Below are 16,195 nucleotides of genomic sequence, written 5' to 3'. Positions count from 1 at the left end.
ACAGTATTGGTGTGGTCAGAGCTTGGTATCTCTATAGAAGTTGCATAAAGCACATGTGTAACACAGTGCACACATGTGAATTTCAAAATACAAACTTGGTCGTGCCTGCAGTTGTCAACAGGATTGCGTGAACCTTTTATTTTTACAATTGAAATTTCTTAAATATTTGTAAAATGTCAGACGGTGAAGATGATTTTATGTGTGAGGAAGAAGAAGATTATGGTCTTGTGAGTATTTGTATACTTAAGAAGGAAATGTTGATATGCTAAGAATGATTTTGGTTAAGAAATAGGTTAGAATTTTGATCTTGACGTATATGAAATTTAAAAATAGTTTAGAAGTATCTTGTAATGTTTAAATAATAGCAAATAATGTTGCTTAGATTTTGTTTAATAACAATAAAAACGTTGAAGTTATATCATAATCTAAATTTCCTTAGGTTATGCTGATGCTTTCAAGATGACACTTTCTATGTTTTCTTTGCTTAGTTATGATAACCGATTGTTTTAGAATAAAATCAATTTCAAAATGATATTGTTTTTGTAATAATTTTAGGAATACTCTGAAGACTCAAATTCAGAACCTGATGTTGATTTAGAAAACCAATATTATAATAGTAAAGCTTTAAAAGAGGATGATCCAAAAGCAGCTCTACAAAGTTTTCAAAAAGTTTTGGATTTAGAGGGAGGAGAGAAGGGTGAATGGGGTTTCAAGGCTTTGAAGCAAATGATAAAAATTAATTTTAAATTGGTACGTCATTAGATTAGTGATATATCTATAAGATATACTTATATTTGTTACGATGCTTGTTTCTTTCAGGGTAATTATAAGGAAATGATGGCAAGGTATAAGCAATTATTAACTTACATTAAAAGTGCAGTTACTAGAAATCATTCAGAAAAATCAATAAATTCCATATTAGATTATATTAGTACCTCAAAGAATGTGAGTAATATACTAATGTAAATTATAAACTAATTTAGATTTCAAACATATTTGTTTCTTATTGTATCTTACAGATGGAATTATTACAAGATTTTTATGAAACTACTTTAGATGCGTTAAAGGATGCTAAAAATGATAGGTTATGGTTTAAAACTAATACAAAATTGGGAAAGTTATATTTTGATCGATCAGATTTTAACAAATTAGCAAAGATATTAAAACAACTTCATCAAAGTTGCCAGGTAGAATTTCTCTAATTATATTATTAAATGAGAATTATTAGTACAATACATATGTATCCCATTTTATTAGACTGATGATGGGGAGGATGATCTGAAGAAGGGTACACAGCTTTTGGAAATCTATGCATTAGAGATACAAATGTATACAGCACAAAAGAATAACAAGAAATTAAAGACTTTATATGAACAAAGTTTACATATTAAAAGTGCTATACCACATCCATTAATAATGGGTGTCATTAGAGGTAGTATAGTTCAAATTAAAAATGGGATTACTTAAATATATCTAATAACATAAAATAAAATTTTTTTATTTATTTATAAAAGAATGTGGAGGGAAAATGCATTTAAGAGAAGGTGAATTTGAAAGAGCACACACTGATTTCTTTGAAGCTTTCAAAAATTATGATGAATCCGGATCACCAAGACGTACTACATGTCTGAAATATTTAGTTCTAGCAAATATGTAAGTAAAAAATTAAACAGGTGAAATAACATATTGTAATATTAATATACTCTGCTGTTAATGCTTAAATGTATATAAAAACAGGCTTATGAAATCTGGTATCAATCCATTTGACTCCCAGGAAGCAAAACCATACAAAAATGATCCAGAGATCTTGGCAATGACAAACTTAGTAGTCAGTTACCAAAATAATGATATTAATCAGTTTGAATTAATTTTAAAACAAAACAGAAATAATATAATGGATGATCCTTTCATAAGAGAACATATTGAAGATTTATTACGTAATATACGCACACAGGTATATGCGGTACATGTACTCTATACGTATCAGGAATTTCGAAAATCTAACCATAACATGTATTTACGTAATTTTGCAGGTTTTAATCAAATTAATTAAACCATACACTAGAATTTACATCCCTTTTATAAGCAAAGAATTAAATATCGATGTATCAGAGGTTGAAAGTCTCTTAGTGTCTTGTATTTTGGATAGTACTATCCGTGGTCGTATTGACCAGGTAATGTACAAATTTTATATCATTTAAAAGTTATTTATTTACTTCATCGTATATCAAATTGTACACAGGTGAACCAAGTGCTCGAATTGGATAAAAAATCAGTATGCGCGGCGCGTTATAACGCTCTTGATAAGTGGACAGGACAGTTACACTCTTTGCATTTAACTATAGTAAATAAGATGTCGTAAAGAGCACGATGCGCGTGAATTTAAAATAACATCGATCTTAAAATAATATATTGTATAGTATACCATAAATACCTGTCTCCGATTATATGAAAAATAAAATCTGTTGTGATATAATAAATTTAGGATTTTAATACGATTCGTTTATTATACCTTCTCATTGTGATATTCTTTCTTGTTACTTTTTGCGTTTATCTATTTATAGTATACTATGAATCAAATCAATTCAAGTCAATTCATTTATAACGTTAGTCACATAGGCTATGCTATCTTTCTATAATTATTGATTTTCTGCTAAGTTGGTATCAAGGGTATTGAGTTGTTTCAAAAATATCACAAGATCATGAACGGATGCGATGTTGGGGATAAGCTATAGTTCCTTGTTCGCTTCCGACACGATACTTTGTCAAGTGTCCGATCTCTTGAATTCTGTCCAATTAATCAAATTTAGAGTACGTTATTTTTTTGCATGTCTATTTTTTGATATACGAGTATGAGAACTATATTCAATCGATTTCTCTTCTGCAGTTTTGCATTTCCTTAAAGATCGAGTTGACAATTAACAGAAAGAGAGTTACTTTATTGCGCCTTTTTTTGGTGCATGCTTATTGATTTACATGTATCATTCAACGAGAAGTTGTTACAGTTTCTTGCGTGCAATGACGATAACGAAACGTCAGATATAGTTTACTTATTTGTTGATCGCATTATCGAAAGTAGTTGATCAATTTTTTGAAATTTCGAAATTCGTAAGTTTCAATTAACGAAATTCTATTTATCTGTTCTAATTTCTATGCAAGTTCGATACAACTAAACACCCTGTAGAAGGAAGTGCTTCAACAGAAGGATGACGAACGTGCCGTCTCGGTGGAACTGCACGACTGGTTTTAGCTCCGTTTCAAGCATTGTTATTCAGTCTACGTTCGCGCCTATGTAAATGTTGGTTAACCCCAGGCAGGACGGGCGGCAGGGTCCCTAGGCTCGTCCTACATCCTCACTGCTACGGGATGGTATAATCCTCTCGTCCTCGAACAGGTTCATCCTCATCCTCGCCACGTTTAAGGTGGCAGCTTGCAAAGCCACGGAAACTTACTTTGTGAGAAAATCAATTTAGAAAGTAAAATCAGCAACAAATATAGTGGATTGTTGATTTTCGTTTCCCATTTCGTAAGATGGATATTTTCATTAGGACGGCTTTCCTTATTTCAATTTTTACGATTGATTGTCAGAGAATTATTCCTGTTCTTATGATTTTCCTAATATTTAAAATATCTATGAAAGTTTTGGACGATCGCATTTCGAAGTATAGAGATGTCGTCCATAGAAATATCCCGATGCGTTTCTATGTATTTTCGTATTAAGGTTCCAGGGAGTGGTGGTTAGAGCTGCAGTCGGCGTGATTAGCGGGCATGCGAGTATACGCGTGAAACGACGTCGACGATAACGACTATGTCGACGGAATCCCAACCTTAATTGGCACTTGCAATCAAAGCACAGCTCGAAATATCTACCGGTATTCATGTGGCTTTTCCACAGATTTTGAAATGAAACTTTCCTCGGAACCTTCTTCTCAACGAAGAGATAGATTCATCCTTCGGATTGCAAACGGTATTCCTCGGACGATCGATCGATGATTCAGTATTAAGATTCCTTTGATCAAAGTTGGAAAAAGGAGGAGGAAAGTTTATTAAGTTTATCAACCCTTTCGAGTCTCGATGATGCTTTGATCTGGGAAAAATGATACGAGTTGGAATAGTGAGCGATTATTATAAAGAAGACTCTTTCAGATGAAAATAACATAAAGTCAACAAGAAATCATAGATCCGACTGAACGTTAATGAACCAGTATTTCTCATCTCTTTTTCTCTTTCGCTTCCTTTTTTTCTCTAATTCGAACATCACGTCCGTTGCAGGTCCATGTTGCAACGTACACGAGGGACGTAGCTCGTGCAGCTGTGAGTAGATTCCACCCTTTGAGAAGAGTTAATTTAAGTGAAAACTCCATTTTCAGTGTCTCTTCCGTTGGAGGATGCCCCACGGGTCTACGCTGTACGTTGAGAAAAAAGAAATATTCGAGTTTTATACCTCGTTGCCGCGCGCATAACTACAGGGATAGGATATCTTCCACAATTTTGAGACGTCTTTCAACGAATTTCGGAAGTCCCCAACTTTTTTCCAGATGGATTAATTGCTAGATCTGGTCCAACTTTGTTACATAGCCGGCAAAACAACAACAGGAAAGAATAGATAGAAAGGGGATAGACGATGGCTTGGGTGATTCATTTTCAAGCGACGGTTGAAAGATTTAAGAATTAAGGATAATGGTCAACGGTAACGCGGAATGATGCCGTCTAATTTTCACGTGACGATTTTTTCTCTGCTATTTCGTAACGCGATCCGAATTGTAAATGTTAAATTTCACCAATTTCTCTACGTAATATTACATTGGGAGGCGAACGAACAAAAATTTTATTTTATATCAGCATCAGCACTCAAGAGGAATTCGTCGCGACGAACGATAATCTTTTTGACGATAATCCGGCAAGAAATAAGTTTTAGTAAAAACGATCGTCAACGACAACTCGCAAGGGGATATACATCATAGGAACAAGCAATACAGTGTTTTTCGTCGTCGTGCGGCGTCACGACGGTATATGTCGGCAGTGCAGCATAATTTCTCAAGTATTGTTCGCGCCTCGCGTCGATTTATCCAGCTGCTAAGGTGGGAAAGGTAGGTCGACAATTCCCGTGAAACGTTGGCTGGAATGGTACGACGAAGGGGATTGCAACACATCTGCCAGTTTTTAGCGGCGTCGCCATATATCATAAGTGCGAGTGAAACGTTCAAGGTGGAGAGGGCCACTGGCTGAGCCATCTATCTTATACGGCTTAACTTGCTGTGTATCCGATGTACACGCGTGAGCGCGTGTGCAAACACTTACGGTAAAGCGAGCGAATCGTGTGTTCTTATTCCTACGTGTACGTATACTACATATATGTGTACATATATACATACATACGTACGTACATACATACGCGTAGCACAGGGATGCGTGCGACGTCGTGAGTTTCGATGTCAAGACAACCATAACGCAATAGTCGAGGGTGACGCGAGAACAGTTTTTCTCGGTTACGTCGACAAAGTCGTTTCCTAGGGTCCTAGCAACCGACGTGTAACTTTTGCCGACGAGTATTCAAGTAACATTCCCTGGAATTGGATAAGACGAATTGGAAAATTGAATCGACTACTTGGAAAACTTCCTATGGATGTCCGTTGTAGAGAAGACAATCGGTTCTAGTTTCTGACGTTAAGATAGTTTTGAGCAAACTGTTTAAAGCTGCATCGTTAACGTTCTCGTTCGAAATATTCGTTCGATCAGAGGACTTTTCCATTTACGGCTGCAGCGCCCAGAGTGAAAAGTTTGCCTAATTGGAACGCTCAAAATGGAATGAATAAAATTTGGACGTTTTCGTCCGTTGGATAGATGACCTTTTCGGACTAGTTTTGGCGTGGTAGCGCGCGGAGAACGATTTGATCCCGACGAAAGTTTGTTCGATCGATGGGCTGAGTCGACAGAGTTAAACGTATCCATGGCCGTTGTTCCATGTAAAATATACGAGCATCGAGATCAGAAATTTTAATCTCAGAGGAACAGGCCGCGAAGATGGCAGATGAACGAGCGTGCAACTAATCGGCCCGCGAACGCCCGTAAGCCGGATAAAAGGGCTTTGGCGTATTGGAAAATTGAGAAGTTCTGCTTGGGATCATGGGCATGAATTCGCGACATTTACATTTTATGATATTTGTCGAGTTCTTCGACCCTTGTTGCCCGCGGCGTAGACATTCCTTAAGCCGAGCCATCCTTTCGTTCTCACACAAATATCCCGCCAAGGACATTCTCCCTTTCTCCAGCCTTTTTTTTTATCACGCTGTTGTGTATTATTCGTATGATATATGTGTGTCGCGATAAAGGAAAGAAAAAGATAAAGAGAGAGAGAGAGAGAGAGAGAGAGAAAGGGGAAAGGACGAAAGGACCACTCGTTACCGAAATAAAAGTAGAAAACGTACGTAAGTTTTCGAAATCCGGTTTCGGGACGCTTTAATTTCTTGTTTTTGCTATCTTGTTCAGCCGCGGCAAATTTTATTTACTGCCCCTGCAAGATGGTCCACTTTTTGCCTGGTTTATTTTCCCTTTTCTCTTCGGAGATAGTAAAAAGAAGCGCCTATTATCACGAGACATTTGTTTCTTATTTATAGGCAAGAATCGTTGAAGTTAACCATAGGAGAACTTCCCTAACGAATATCTTTTTTGTTCCGAGGAATGACCCATTGAATTCGTCGAGCAAATGTATGTACGCTCGTGCCATTCAATTACGGCGCTCATCAATGAAAACGAAAAGAAAAAAAAATGAATAGGGAAGAACGTATCATTCGCTTCGACGTTATCGCTTCGGCAAATCAGTTGAACTCATGTTTTCGTATCGATTTTTCTTCTTTTAATTTGCGCGGCAATTAGACCGTTCTCGATAGAAAAGCGAACAAATTTTCTCCTTCCTTCCCCTTCTGCGCGTTGTTCCACGGATATTTTTTTTTCTCTATCATTTTTTCCCGTCGATCCCGGTAACAGTATTTCAGCAATGAGTGCGCATCCCCATTAATTCCAAAATAATTACGCGCACGCGTTTGCGTACGATACCGTGGCGGTCGTTATTGTTCCACTGATATCTGGATCGCATAAATACCGATATCCGTTGCATTCATTCGACCCGTTATCGTTGTAACGGCGAATATTTATTACGCAGCTGACCGAAAGGGCTGGCCGTTTACGTTGTTAATTCCATAATTGTACGGATACGATACTGCCATGATAAAGCAACTGGTTTCCCATGGAAAATCTTGTCCCATCGTTCTTCTTAAGACTGTTCCCGGCGATATGCCGGATAATGAGATTCTGTCGTGTTATTGTCCTTTTGCGGGAAATACAAAATTAACATAGTTACCTGCGTGATTAAAAACGATATATATATATATATATGGCACGTGACATAACAAAAATTCTGGGTTAGTTGGATCAATCGATATTTACATTGGCTCAAAAAGGCTGTTACTCGCTCAATTCGCAATCAACGAAACAAACGACAAGCATCAACGAAATTTTGTACATGTTCCAACAGCGAATGATATTAATAGATTACGGATGTTTATACAGAATAAATTTTGTATAATAAACGTTAGATATATTTTATATGCCTTTGAATATCACGTTGCAGTCTATGTACTTACATTTTTTCACCTATAAATTTCCTATAGAAGCATAAACATCGGCAGTCTAGATATTAGCAACGATGTAACGCAATATCGTCGTAAAAGCTGTGGTTTAAAGATTAAAGGTTCTTGCCTCTTTGGTCGTTGAATGCGAAATTTTCAATAGATTCGAAGTTTAACAAGGGCGACCGACGAGGCAACGTAATTATCTACGTTTTAACAAGCCACGAATTATTTCCTGTCGTTGGTCCAATATTCTCGCGGCCATCCATGCCAGGAATGTCATTTCTTTGGCCGTGATAGGGGAGTGTCTCGTCGCAGATATCTCGCGGTATTCGCGTTGAGCAAACTGCTACCGAACGAGTTTTCCATTTGCCCTGGCCGCAATTGATCCGTGCGGCCGCGCCTCGCGCGATAACTATCCGGTGGACTCATTTAAGATAAACTTAGCCGAGGATCAGCGGATACGTGATTTCCATAGAGTTTCCTTTCCACGGCTTGAAATGTACACGACGGGATTATTACGAAATTATATAGGATCAATGTAACTCCTACGTGCCGTTCACTTCGTGTGTGACGAGTTCGGAAAGCGTTTCGTTATTTCACGTCAGATAATCGGACCCTCCTGATACTCCTGATCGCACGACCTCCTTCTCGTAATTAACTCGATTATTAAAGATCAACCTTTTTGGGAAATGAGTTTTCTAAATCCCTTCCCGATTTGTTCATCGCGTATATACGATCGAAATATCGTTTCAAGCTCTTCTTTTTTTCAAGCCAAGTGGAAATTACTCAGACATAGAGATTCTTCCTCGAATAAGTTTCTGTTTACGATGGTTAATATTGCCGCGAAATTAGGTCGGAAACATCGCGCTGTGTACAGTTCTCCCTATCTCGATCTCGATATTATTCTCTTCCTGTTTCTCTTGGAACGCCGCATCGCGACTTCCGGAATCTACATCGCTTCTACATCTTCCAACATCAATACGTATGCATTATACCTTCCGTCGAAAACAAGCACCTTAACGTAACGCTGTCAGATTAGTTGGAGTTTCGAGCTTGGTAGGTGTTAATTAGGCTAAGCAAAGATTCTCCTGCTTCGTCGTTCATGTTCGCAAGGACGTCATTACGAGGGAAGACCGACTGTTCATCAATTATGTTGATTAGCTATTTGGGGAGTTTGGAAAAAGATCTGCTGACTTCTCCCTTGGAATACTGATTTCCAACGATGGATTAACTATAACGATACGAATCTACATTACGTGCTTCGAAAAGACGAACAAATCGTTTTTGTTATTGACCCGAGAAGAGTCAGTGAACATTTATCTACATCTTTCGTTTGTCTATTTATATATATGTATATTCTCCATTTATTTGTTTATATCTTTGGTTTCTTATTTATCAGTATTCTCCGTTTGTTTATTTAGATATTTAGCTTGTTCAACATCAGACCTGTTAATTGCATTTCGCGTAACGTCAGCTACAAACTGCCATTACAGACCCTTTTCGTTCAGTGGTTTCGAGTGTACGGCCGTCTTACGCTCCTGGCACATAATTAGCTCGGTTAATTAGACTACGTTAACTGTCCCGCTAATGTTTCGCGTACCACCATGGTTCTCCGCTCCGTTTTCTCTGCAATTCGACCACTTCGCGGCTTAACCTTGATTCATAAAACGTCGACGAGAGGCTGACGACATTAATCCGAACGGATGATTCCGCGAAGCTTTTAATTGGATTGTAACGCGCTTAATAGTTCGTTTATTACATCAGCGTGTTGTAACGAGATTTACGTCGAGTTGAACTCCATCGTTCCATCTCCATCTGGACTTTCAAATGTCTCTTTTTAATGTCGTCTATCGCCTTTTGCCACTATTAATTTTATTCTTTTGTTAAATTACAATTTATGCAACGACAGACAGCATTGTGGAAAAAACGCGTGGATCGTTGTCGATAACGACACGGCAAATTTAGTTTAATCTGTTCGTGTACATTTGCTTTTCGTAACTCCTTTGTATTTCATCGATTATTTAGTTTGATGGGTTTTCAGCGATTGGTTCGCTCTTCGTTGCCAATTTCCCACCGCTCCAGACTAATTCTAATCATTTCGATCGCAGAACCAATAATTTTGTACGCTGCTTGTACGTATTATCGTGTTTCATTAGTAGGTGTATCGTGCGCGTAACGAACGATAACGTCGTAATATTCTCGCCTCTTCAGCCCTCTATTTTAGATATACATGTACACGCACATACCTGGAATAACTCGACGATCCGTTAATTTGTCTGTAGCTGGGAAACTGAATTCACTGTAACTGCTTCTCTCTATTTCTTACCTTTAGGCGGGATCAAATTATCGCCTTACACGTGACACAACACGTACCTTCGATGTTACCTCGACGAAACGGTATCTTTCTCCGTTGCGTTGGTCGCTTCAACGACCGAATTAACTGCACAATTAAACTATCACGGGACGAGTATGCAATTAGTTATCGGTACGCATCGTGTATCCGCAATTTTCCACTCAACTACTCGTCATCTCTGTTTGCTCGTTTATCCGCTACGTTATTTATTCGCTGCCTTTAAAAGTTACAACTCACTGCATTTGTATCGCCACTATTAAATATAGAAGGCAACCGAACATTCGCTATACTTTGAATATTTTATTCGTTTCGGCATGTTTTTGCACTTTTTGAACTTTCCATAAATATCTAAAATGTGTTACGAGATATTTAAATGTTCAAAAATGTACACAAAATGTGTCGTAATATGCAAAGATGTACAAGATATTCAAGGTAAATATTTAGATATCATATTTTAATTATAAAATATTATAATATTTAGAGAGCTGTGTTCGTAAAACATGAACTTGCATAAACAGTAGCAGTTTAACTATCGCATTAAATTCATATTATATTTTGTTAGGGTAATCAGACTCGTTCTCGTTATCGAACAGGCAGGTAATTCTGTTATCACCGTGCATAATTCAAAATATTAATTATATAATATGCGAGGAATAACAGGATCAGACACAATGAAGAGCGTGCAGCGACGAGGAAAAAGGTGGACAGGTTGGTGGTTTTTAAAAAAAATTCTTTCCTGGTTTTCCATGGGGATTACGTTACATCGTGCTGATCCCGTGGGTGAGGATTTTTCAAGACGGCGCCGCTGAATGGAACGATTTACAGTAATTTCTGTGGTTCGCGTTTAGCGCCAGCGATAAAATCCTCCATTTAGAGTTTACACGGGCAATAGCAGAAGATACAAACGTGTTATGTTCAATTGAACATTTGCGTTCCTGTATATATCGAGAGAGTAAAACGAAAAGGTAAAAGATCGCGTTAAATATCTCGAACAAATACTCAATCGTTCGTAGTTGCTGTCGTAAAGGCAATGTAAATTTATTACAGATAAAGTAAGCTCGTGTTTGTTACGCGTTGTGTTCGGCACACAATCGAGTAGCCAGATGAATCGTACGTGTGTGTTGTACGTGTTAGGATATGCATACGTGTAACAGATATAAGTCGTACGGGTCGCACATGTCTAGCATACATGTCGTAATTTCATGTTCTCACTCTCTCTGTTTCTCTCGTATACATTCGCGCTGTATCTTCATATATCTGTTCGCTTATACATTTACGAAGGCAGCGTGACTGACACCTAATCACAACACCTCCAGCGATACATTATGCAGTAGAAATACTCATCGTATTAACTGGTTGTTTATGTCAGCGTGATGTATATTCTAGGTATTACTTGGTAAGCGTTAGGCCTACATCAGATTAGATAAAGGGATGTAAATGTATCCACGTTGAAAGGCCATTGAAAAACAAATTGAAAATTCGATCAACGTCTTTACGTTCTATTATTCGACGTGTTTCGTTCTATTGGTTTCGGACACAAAGGATTTGATTCTTTTCATTCGAAAAGAAACCTAACTCGATATCACGTCCTCGATCTCGTTACCCGCGACTCACCTCGCCAAAAGTGCACTGTCAGTTATATATTTATAACCTTACGTTCTTCGAAGGTGTTATGTCTGCGATTCACGCTGGGAGATACTCTCCCGTAACAGATATAAGTCGTGCGGGTCGCACATGTCTGGCATACATGTTGCCCTCGTACGGTCTGAGCCGCCCCTCTTTCACCCCTTTTCGCCGTTACTTTCCGACTCTCTTTTCCGGCTGGGATACCGCTGGGAATTCTACTTAATATTGCAACGTATTACCTTCTTACCTAGGCTGCTGTGGCCCGCGGCTGAAATCATACACCGGGTGTCGAGTTATCGGCGTAAATCTGCGCTATCGAGGCTGGCGTCCGGATCAAGAGGTTGAGCTGATTAGAGACACTAGACTAACCGGTTGGATTCTCTGTCCGTGTGAAACATTGAGATGGCTTTAAGCTTATAGCGTTGAAATAGTTATTTCTATAAAAATCGAAAGTCAAAAGAGAAAGGCAAGCTTTGAGAAGAATCAAATATGTAATAATCCGTAATATTCTCTGGCGGACGGTTACTAGAAAACCATCACGTACCATTCGCACGAATCATTACGTGTAGTTGCATATCCGCATGAAATACTGTTTTACGCAAGATAGAGCCGTAAGGCGGGAAATAAGGAACGGCTGGAAGCCAATATTCCGCTCCCATCTGACCGTTTTCTAGCGAGAAAATTCCACGGGAAAGCGACCCACCGATTAGGCTACTCTATTTCCTGGGTATGGCCCCTCGTCGAAAGTAACGACGAAATCCTCCGGAGACTTTCATCGATCGATGCCGAACGTTGTGCAGCAACGGACAACTCGAGCGTTCGGCCGGCGAGTATTTGCCCGGATAAAAATGGTTACGACCGACTCATGCTACATCGGGCTAAACGTTGACGGTACAATATTGCGACGTGCACGTGCACAATCGATGGGGGGCTATCGATGAAATATCGTCGAGCGTGCAATATCTCGTGCTGCGACGCGCCCTTCGATTATCGGTGACCGAATTTCTTCGCGATTCAGCGAATTCGCCTGTTGTAAATTCGATATCGCGCCTACTTCGTCCTCGTCGCGCCGCGTCGCGTCGGCCTGGTCGGCGGTTGTTGTTAGTGGTGCTTCCATCCGTTAATAAATGATCGCGTTGATAATGTTGCCACGCTGTAAATCCGATAGCATCGAATATCGGTAGCGCTCGTGCTCTTTGTCGTTTGTCGCTTGATTTCCAACGTCAACACGGACGAGTTTATAAATTTTCAGCCGGTTAAAAATTTTCATAGGACGCGCTGCTCGAAATCGCCGATATATTTAAAATTCAAATTGCCGCGGCGTATCACGCGCGCGATCATTATCGGAACTCTCGGATATAACGTGTATCCGGAATGACATATTTTCTCGCTGGAACGGTAGATGCCGATGCTTTCTTGCGACGCGATATTGGACGTTTCTACGTTTCAGAGAGACGGGGCGAGGAGGCGACGTGTATTTGGCAAGATCTTACGGCTCCCTTCTGCGGATATGACGTAAATCCTCACGCTCTGCACCTATTTGCACACCACGTAACGTGTATCCCATCCTAGAATATTCAAAATACAAGCTGAAAGTTCCCAAATCCCGTTTTAAATCCTTGGTTTTCTTCAGGGTCAAAAGCTTCGTACGCTCAAGGACGTTCGAAAATCGTTTCTCAGAGTTGGGAACAGAAATTTTTTCAATTCAATCCACGTGTATGTTTGGAACGATGAAACAGAGGAATAGAAAGGTCGAATGGATAGGGAGGACAGAAAGAGAGAGAGAGAGACAGAGAGAGACCGAGGATCATCTGTAGTTTACGGAAGTGCAGGCGAGCCGTGAACCGTGTTTGTCTTGTCCCGGTGTCGCGCTGCGACGTACAACGTCGAATTATTACTCCATAACCCGTTGCTTTTACAGGCTCGACGAGCTGACTGATACGCGACACACCGCGCAAGCAACAACATATACCTGTCGCGTGATAAACGTCGATTGTCCTATTAATCGCTGTTTCGATTCGAACGCGCATAGAATGGTTCTGTCTGTTGCACCGTGCGTGTGTTTAGGTTTGCTCGAAAAAGGTATAGGAGAAAGATATAGAAAGGTCGTGGATTGTTACCAAAGATCATATTTTCATTGGAATAAGGGGATTCTTCGAGGGTTCATAGGTTTCTCGTCCATAATATCAAGCTGCTTTTGTTCCAGCGTGCCTAGAGTCACGATGAGAATCGAAGACGAGGAAGCAGGTCGTATATAAGCGACACAATAAAAAGGGGACGCCGATGATGCTCGTTCACGAATCCAAATATCTCCGAGCGTCATATTGTCGGCGTACATTTCGGTCGCTCCTTTCGCTCTCTTCGCACGAGCACCCTCGTTAAGCGCCTACGTGTTCGCGATTCTCAATCGACCGGTCCAGCCGTACTAGCGTTACTTTTGATCGCTGGATCCACCGCACGCTCCTTCCTTCGGGCAACGCCTTTAATCTCTTCGCTTTCGGTTCCATCCAGAATTAAGGGCCCTGGTCGAGCACCGCCACTACCTCCGACGCCTCTCGCCGTGCCGTTTCACCGTCGTTGCTTCGTAAACGAAGATTTGTTCCGGATTTTCCGAAGAAATTGAAATAAGCTATATCCCCTTCGTTTCGGAATAGCATGCTCGTATAGACATAACCCAAATCCATCGTGTATCCATCGGATACGCAGGAGAGATGTATCGATACATTGTGCATGCGCGGCCAGTAATACCGGTGTATCTACGGCAAGAGTTTGGACATGGGAGCACGCAAGAAGGGACGAACGAAAGGCGAACGTTCTACCAGCTATGTACGTCACGTCTGGCTTCTGGATTACATTTATACCCCCACGCAAGCTATAGGGAAGAGGGTGAGCCCAGGGGGCCGATGCGCCAATACGTGCCTATAATCTTCTACTTCGTCCTCTTTTGCTCGCTTGCTCGCTCGCTCGCTTGCTCACACGTTACCATTTCGTTTCTGCTTCTCCACGATTGTAGACTTCTCGTCTGCGGACTACTAGCGCCTTTTCTCGAACCTGCATCTACGTATCCCACTTTTGCTAACACGTCGGTCCTTGCATATTCCACGCGAGTATATGTTATTTCTCTTGCCTTATCACTTTTCGCCTTACATTCTGCTTCCTTTTTTCTTCACATCCTTTCACGTATGCCTTTTGTCTTGTTTTTATTTGCCTCTCAAGTCGTTCTTCTCCCTCACCGTCCCTCGTTGTCCGCGCGCTTCCCTTTACACTAACTCAGAATTCCGACTTCGGCCATTCTTTCCGTCATGCCCCGTTTCGTTTTCGGTCTGCAGCTTATTTTCTCCTTTCAATTTCATCGGATCGTTTCATCTTTTCAATCTCCAAACTCCTCTTTTGCGTTCCTGCGCTTTGCTACACTTTTCTATTCTTCGCCTCTTTCTTCGGAGCGTTCTTGTCGCTCCGTTCTTCCAGCCTTTCCGCGTCGCTTCTTTATTCCAGCAGCATTCGTTTACTCGCGAGCAGAGGCAACAACTGTCGTCGACTAGAGTAACTCTCGGCGACGATGATTCTGTGTGGACGATCGTAGATCCTCCAGACCGACTCTATTACTCCTACGGGACGTTTTATTTCTGAACGATGTCTCGGTCATGACTCGAAAGTTTTTATCGGAAGATTTTGCCCCGCATTCTCCAGCGTGCTCCAAAAGCCTTTCGAACAAGTCTCGGTTAAACATTTCTCTAATTATTCCGCCTTCTACTAACCCTTGTTTCAGTTAATTCACAAGTTGCCAATCTGCAATTGTCTTCGGCAATTTTCGAATCAGAGGAGACGAAGTTGGAAGCAAAGTATTTGCAAACATATTTATCGTAGGTAGTTCCACAGACAGAATACGGAGAATAATCCAGTGTGAGATAGTTGTCGTTGAGTACATTTGATGGACGCATCTTCGCGAGAAGTTGGCAGACACCATAGTCAGAATGAAACTTTCATTACCCGCTATAAAGTAACCGCTGCACGTTTCTCTCATCCCCTTCCATTGCGATTCGAAAATAAAGCACTGTTCACAGAAGAATCTCGATTTTGATCATCGCCGGTGCTGAAAAAGTTGATCTGTAAAATTCCAAGCCACAGCTGTCGTGCCAGCCTCGGAATCCGTCCCCTTTCGTGATTTACGAGGAAGGCTTAACACGGACCCTCTGGTTTGTTTTTATCAATAGTTAATTCGCAATTTACATCCGTTTAAATATTCATACCGGCGTGGGCGCCGCCGACGCGAAAACCCGGGGCTTTCGGTCCTCCGCATACTTATTCCAAACTATGCCTGTCTCTCTCTCTCTCTCTCTCTTTGTTATCCAGCGTTCTCCGACACCCTTCCTTTCTCCTTCTATCTCCTTTTCGTCTTTCCCGTAAACGCCCAGTGAAGTTGTGTGTGAGCAGCGATAAAACCCAGCGGGATACGTTCGAATACCTTTGCACCCGAAACCTCTCACGCATTAAATTCTAAAGCCGCTTTCTAGTTTCGGGCTGCATCGTGCATCCTACTTCTCCTTGTCCTTGTCCCTTCTTTCTCTCGCTCTTGCTACCGGTG

General features: G+C 40.5%; 1 protein-coding gene across 1 annotated transcript; it reads left to right on the top strand.

The window, feature by feature from the left end:
* Nucleotides 1-86: 86 nt before the first annotated feature.
* On the top strand, nucleotides 87-2,493 carry LOC122567218 (COP9 signalosome complex subunit 2). The gene is made up of 9 exons (XM_043725570.1): nucleotides 87-227; nucleotides 556-750; nucleotides 820-945; nucleotides 1,020-1,187; nucleotides 1,258-1,432; nucleotides 1,515-1,653; nucleotides 1,738-1,954; nucleotides 2,034-2,174; nucleotides 2,243-2,493. The coding sequence occupies exons 1-9, from the start codon at nucleotides 174-176 to the stop codon at nucleotides 2,360-2,362; spliced, it is 1,335 nt and encodes a 444-aa protein (XP_043581505.1). The 5' UTR covers nucleotides 87-173; the 3' UTR covers nucleotides 2,363-2,493.
* Nucleotides 2,494-16,195: the final 13,702 nt, after the last annotated feature.

The sequence above is a fragment of the Bombus pyrosoma genome, linkage group LG1 (assembly GCF_014825855.1).
Source record: "Bombus pyrosoma isolate SC7728 linkage group LG1, ASM1482585v1, whole genome shotgun sequence".
Classification (NCBI taxonomy): Eukaryota; Metazoa; Arthropoda; class Insecta; order Hymenoptera; family Apidae; genus Bombus; species Bombus pyrosoma.
This window is presented reverse-complemented; position numbering and strand designations above follow the sequence as displayed.

What these genes read in the sequence shown, in the direction of transcription:
- LOC122567218 (XM_043725570.1), top strand. Translation starts at nt 174, where the DNA reads ATGTCAGACGGTGAAGATGATTTTATGTGTGAGGAAGAAGAAGATTAT. An exon ending in ATATTAGTACCTCAAAGAAT is followed by an intron (nt 946 to 1,019) that starts GTGAGTAATATA and finishes TGTATCTTACAG; the next exon opens with ATGGAATTATTACAAGATTT. An exon ending in TCCGTGGTCGTATTGACCAG is followed by an intron (nt 2,175 to 2,242) that starts GTAATGTACAAA and finishes AATTGTACACAG; the next exon opens with GTGAACCAAGTGCTCGAATT.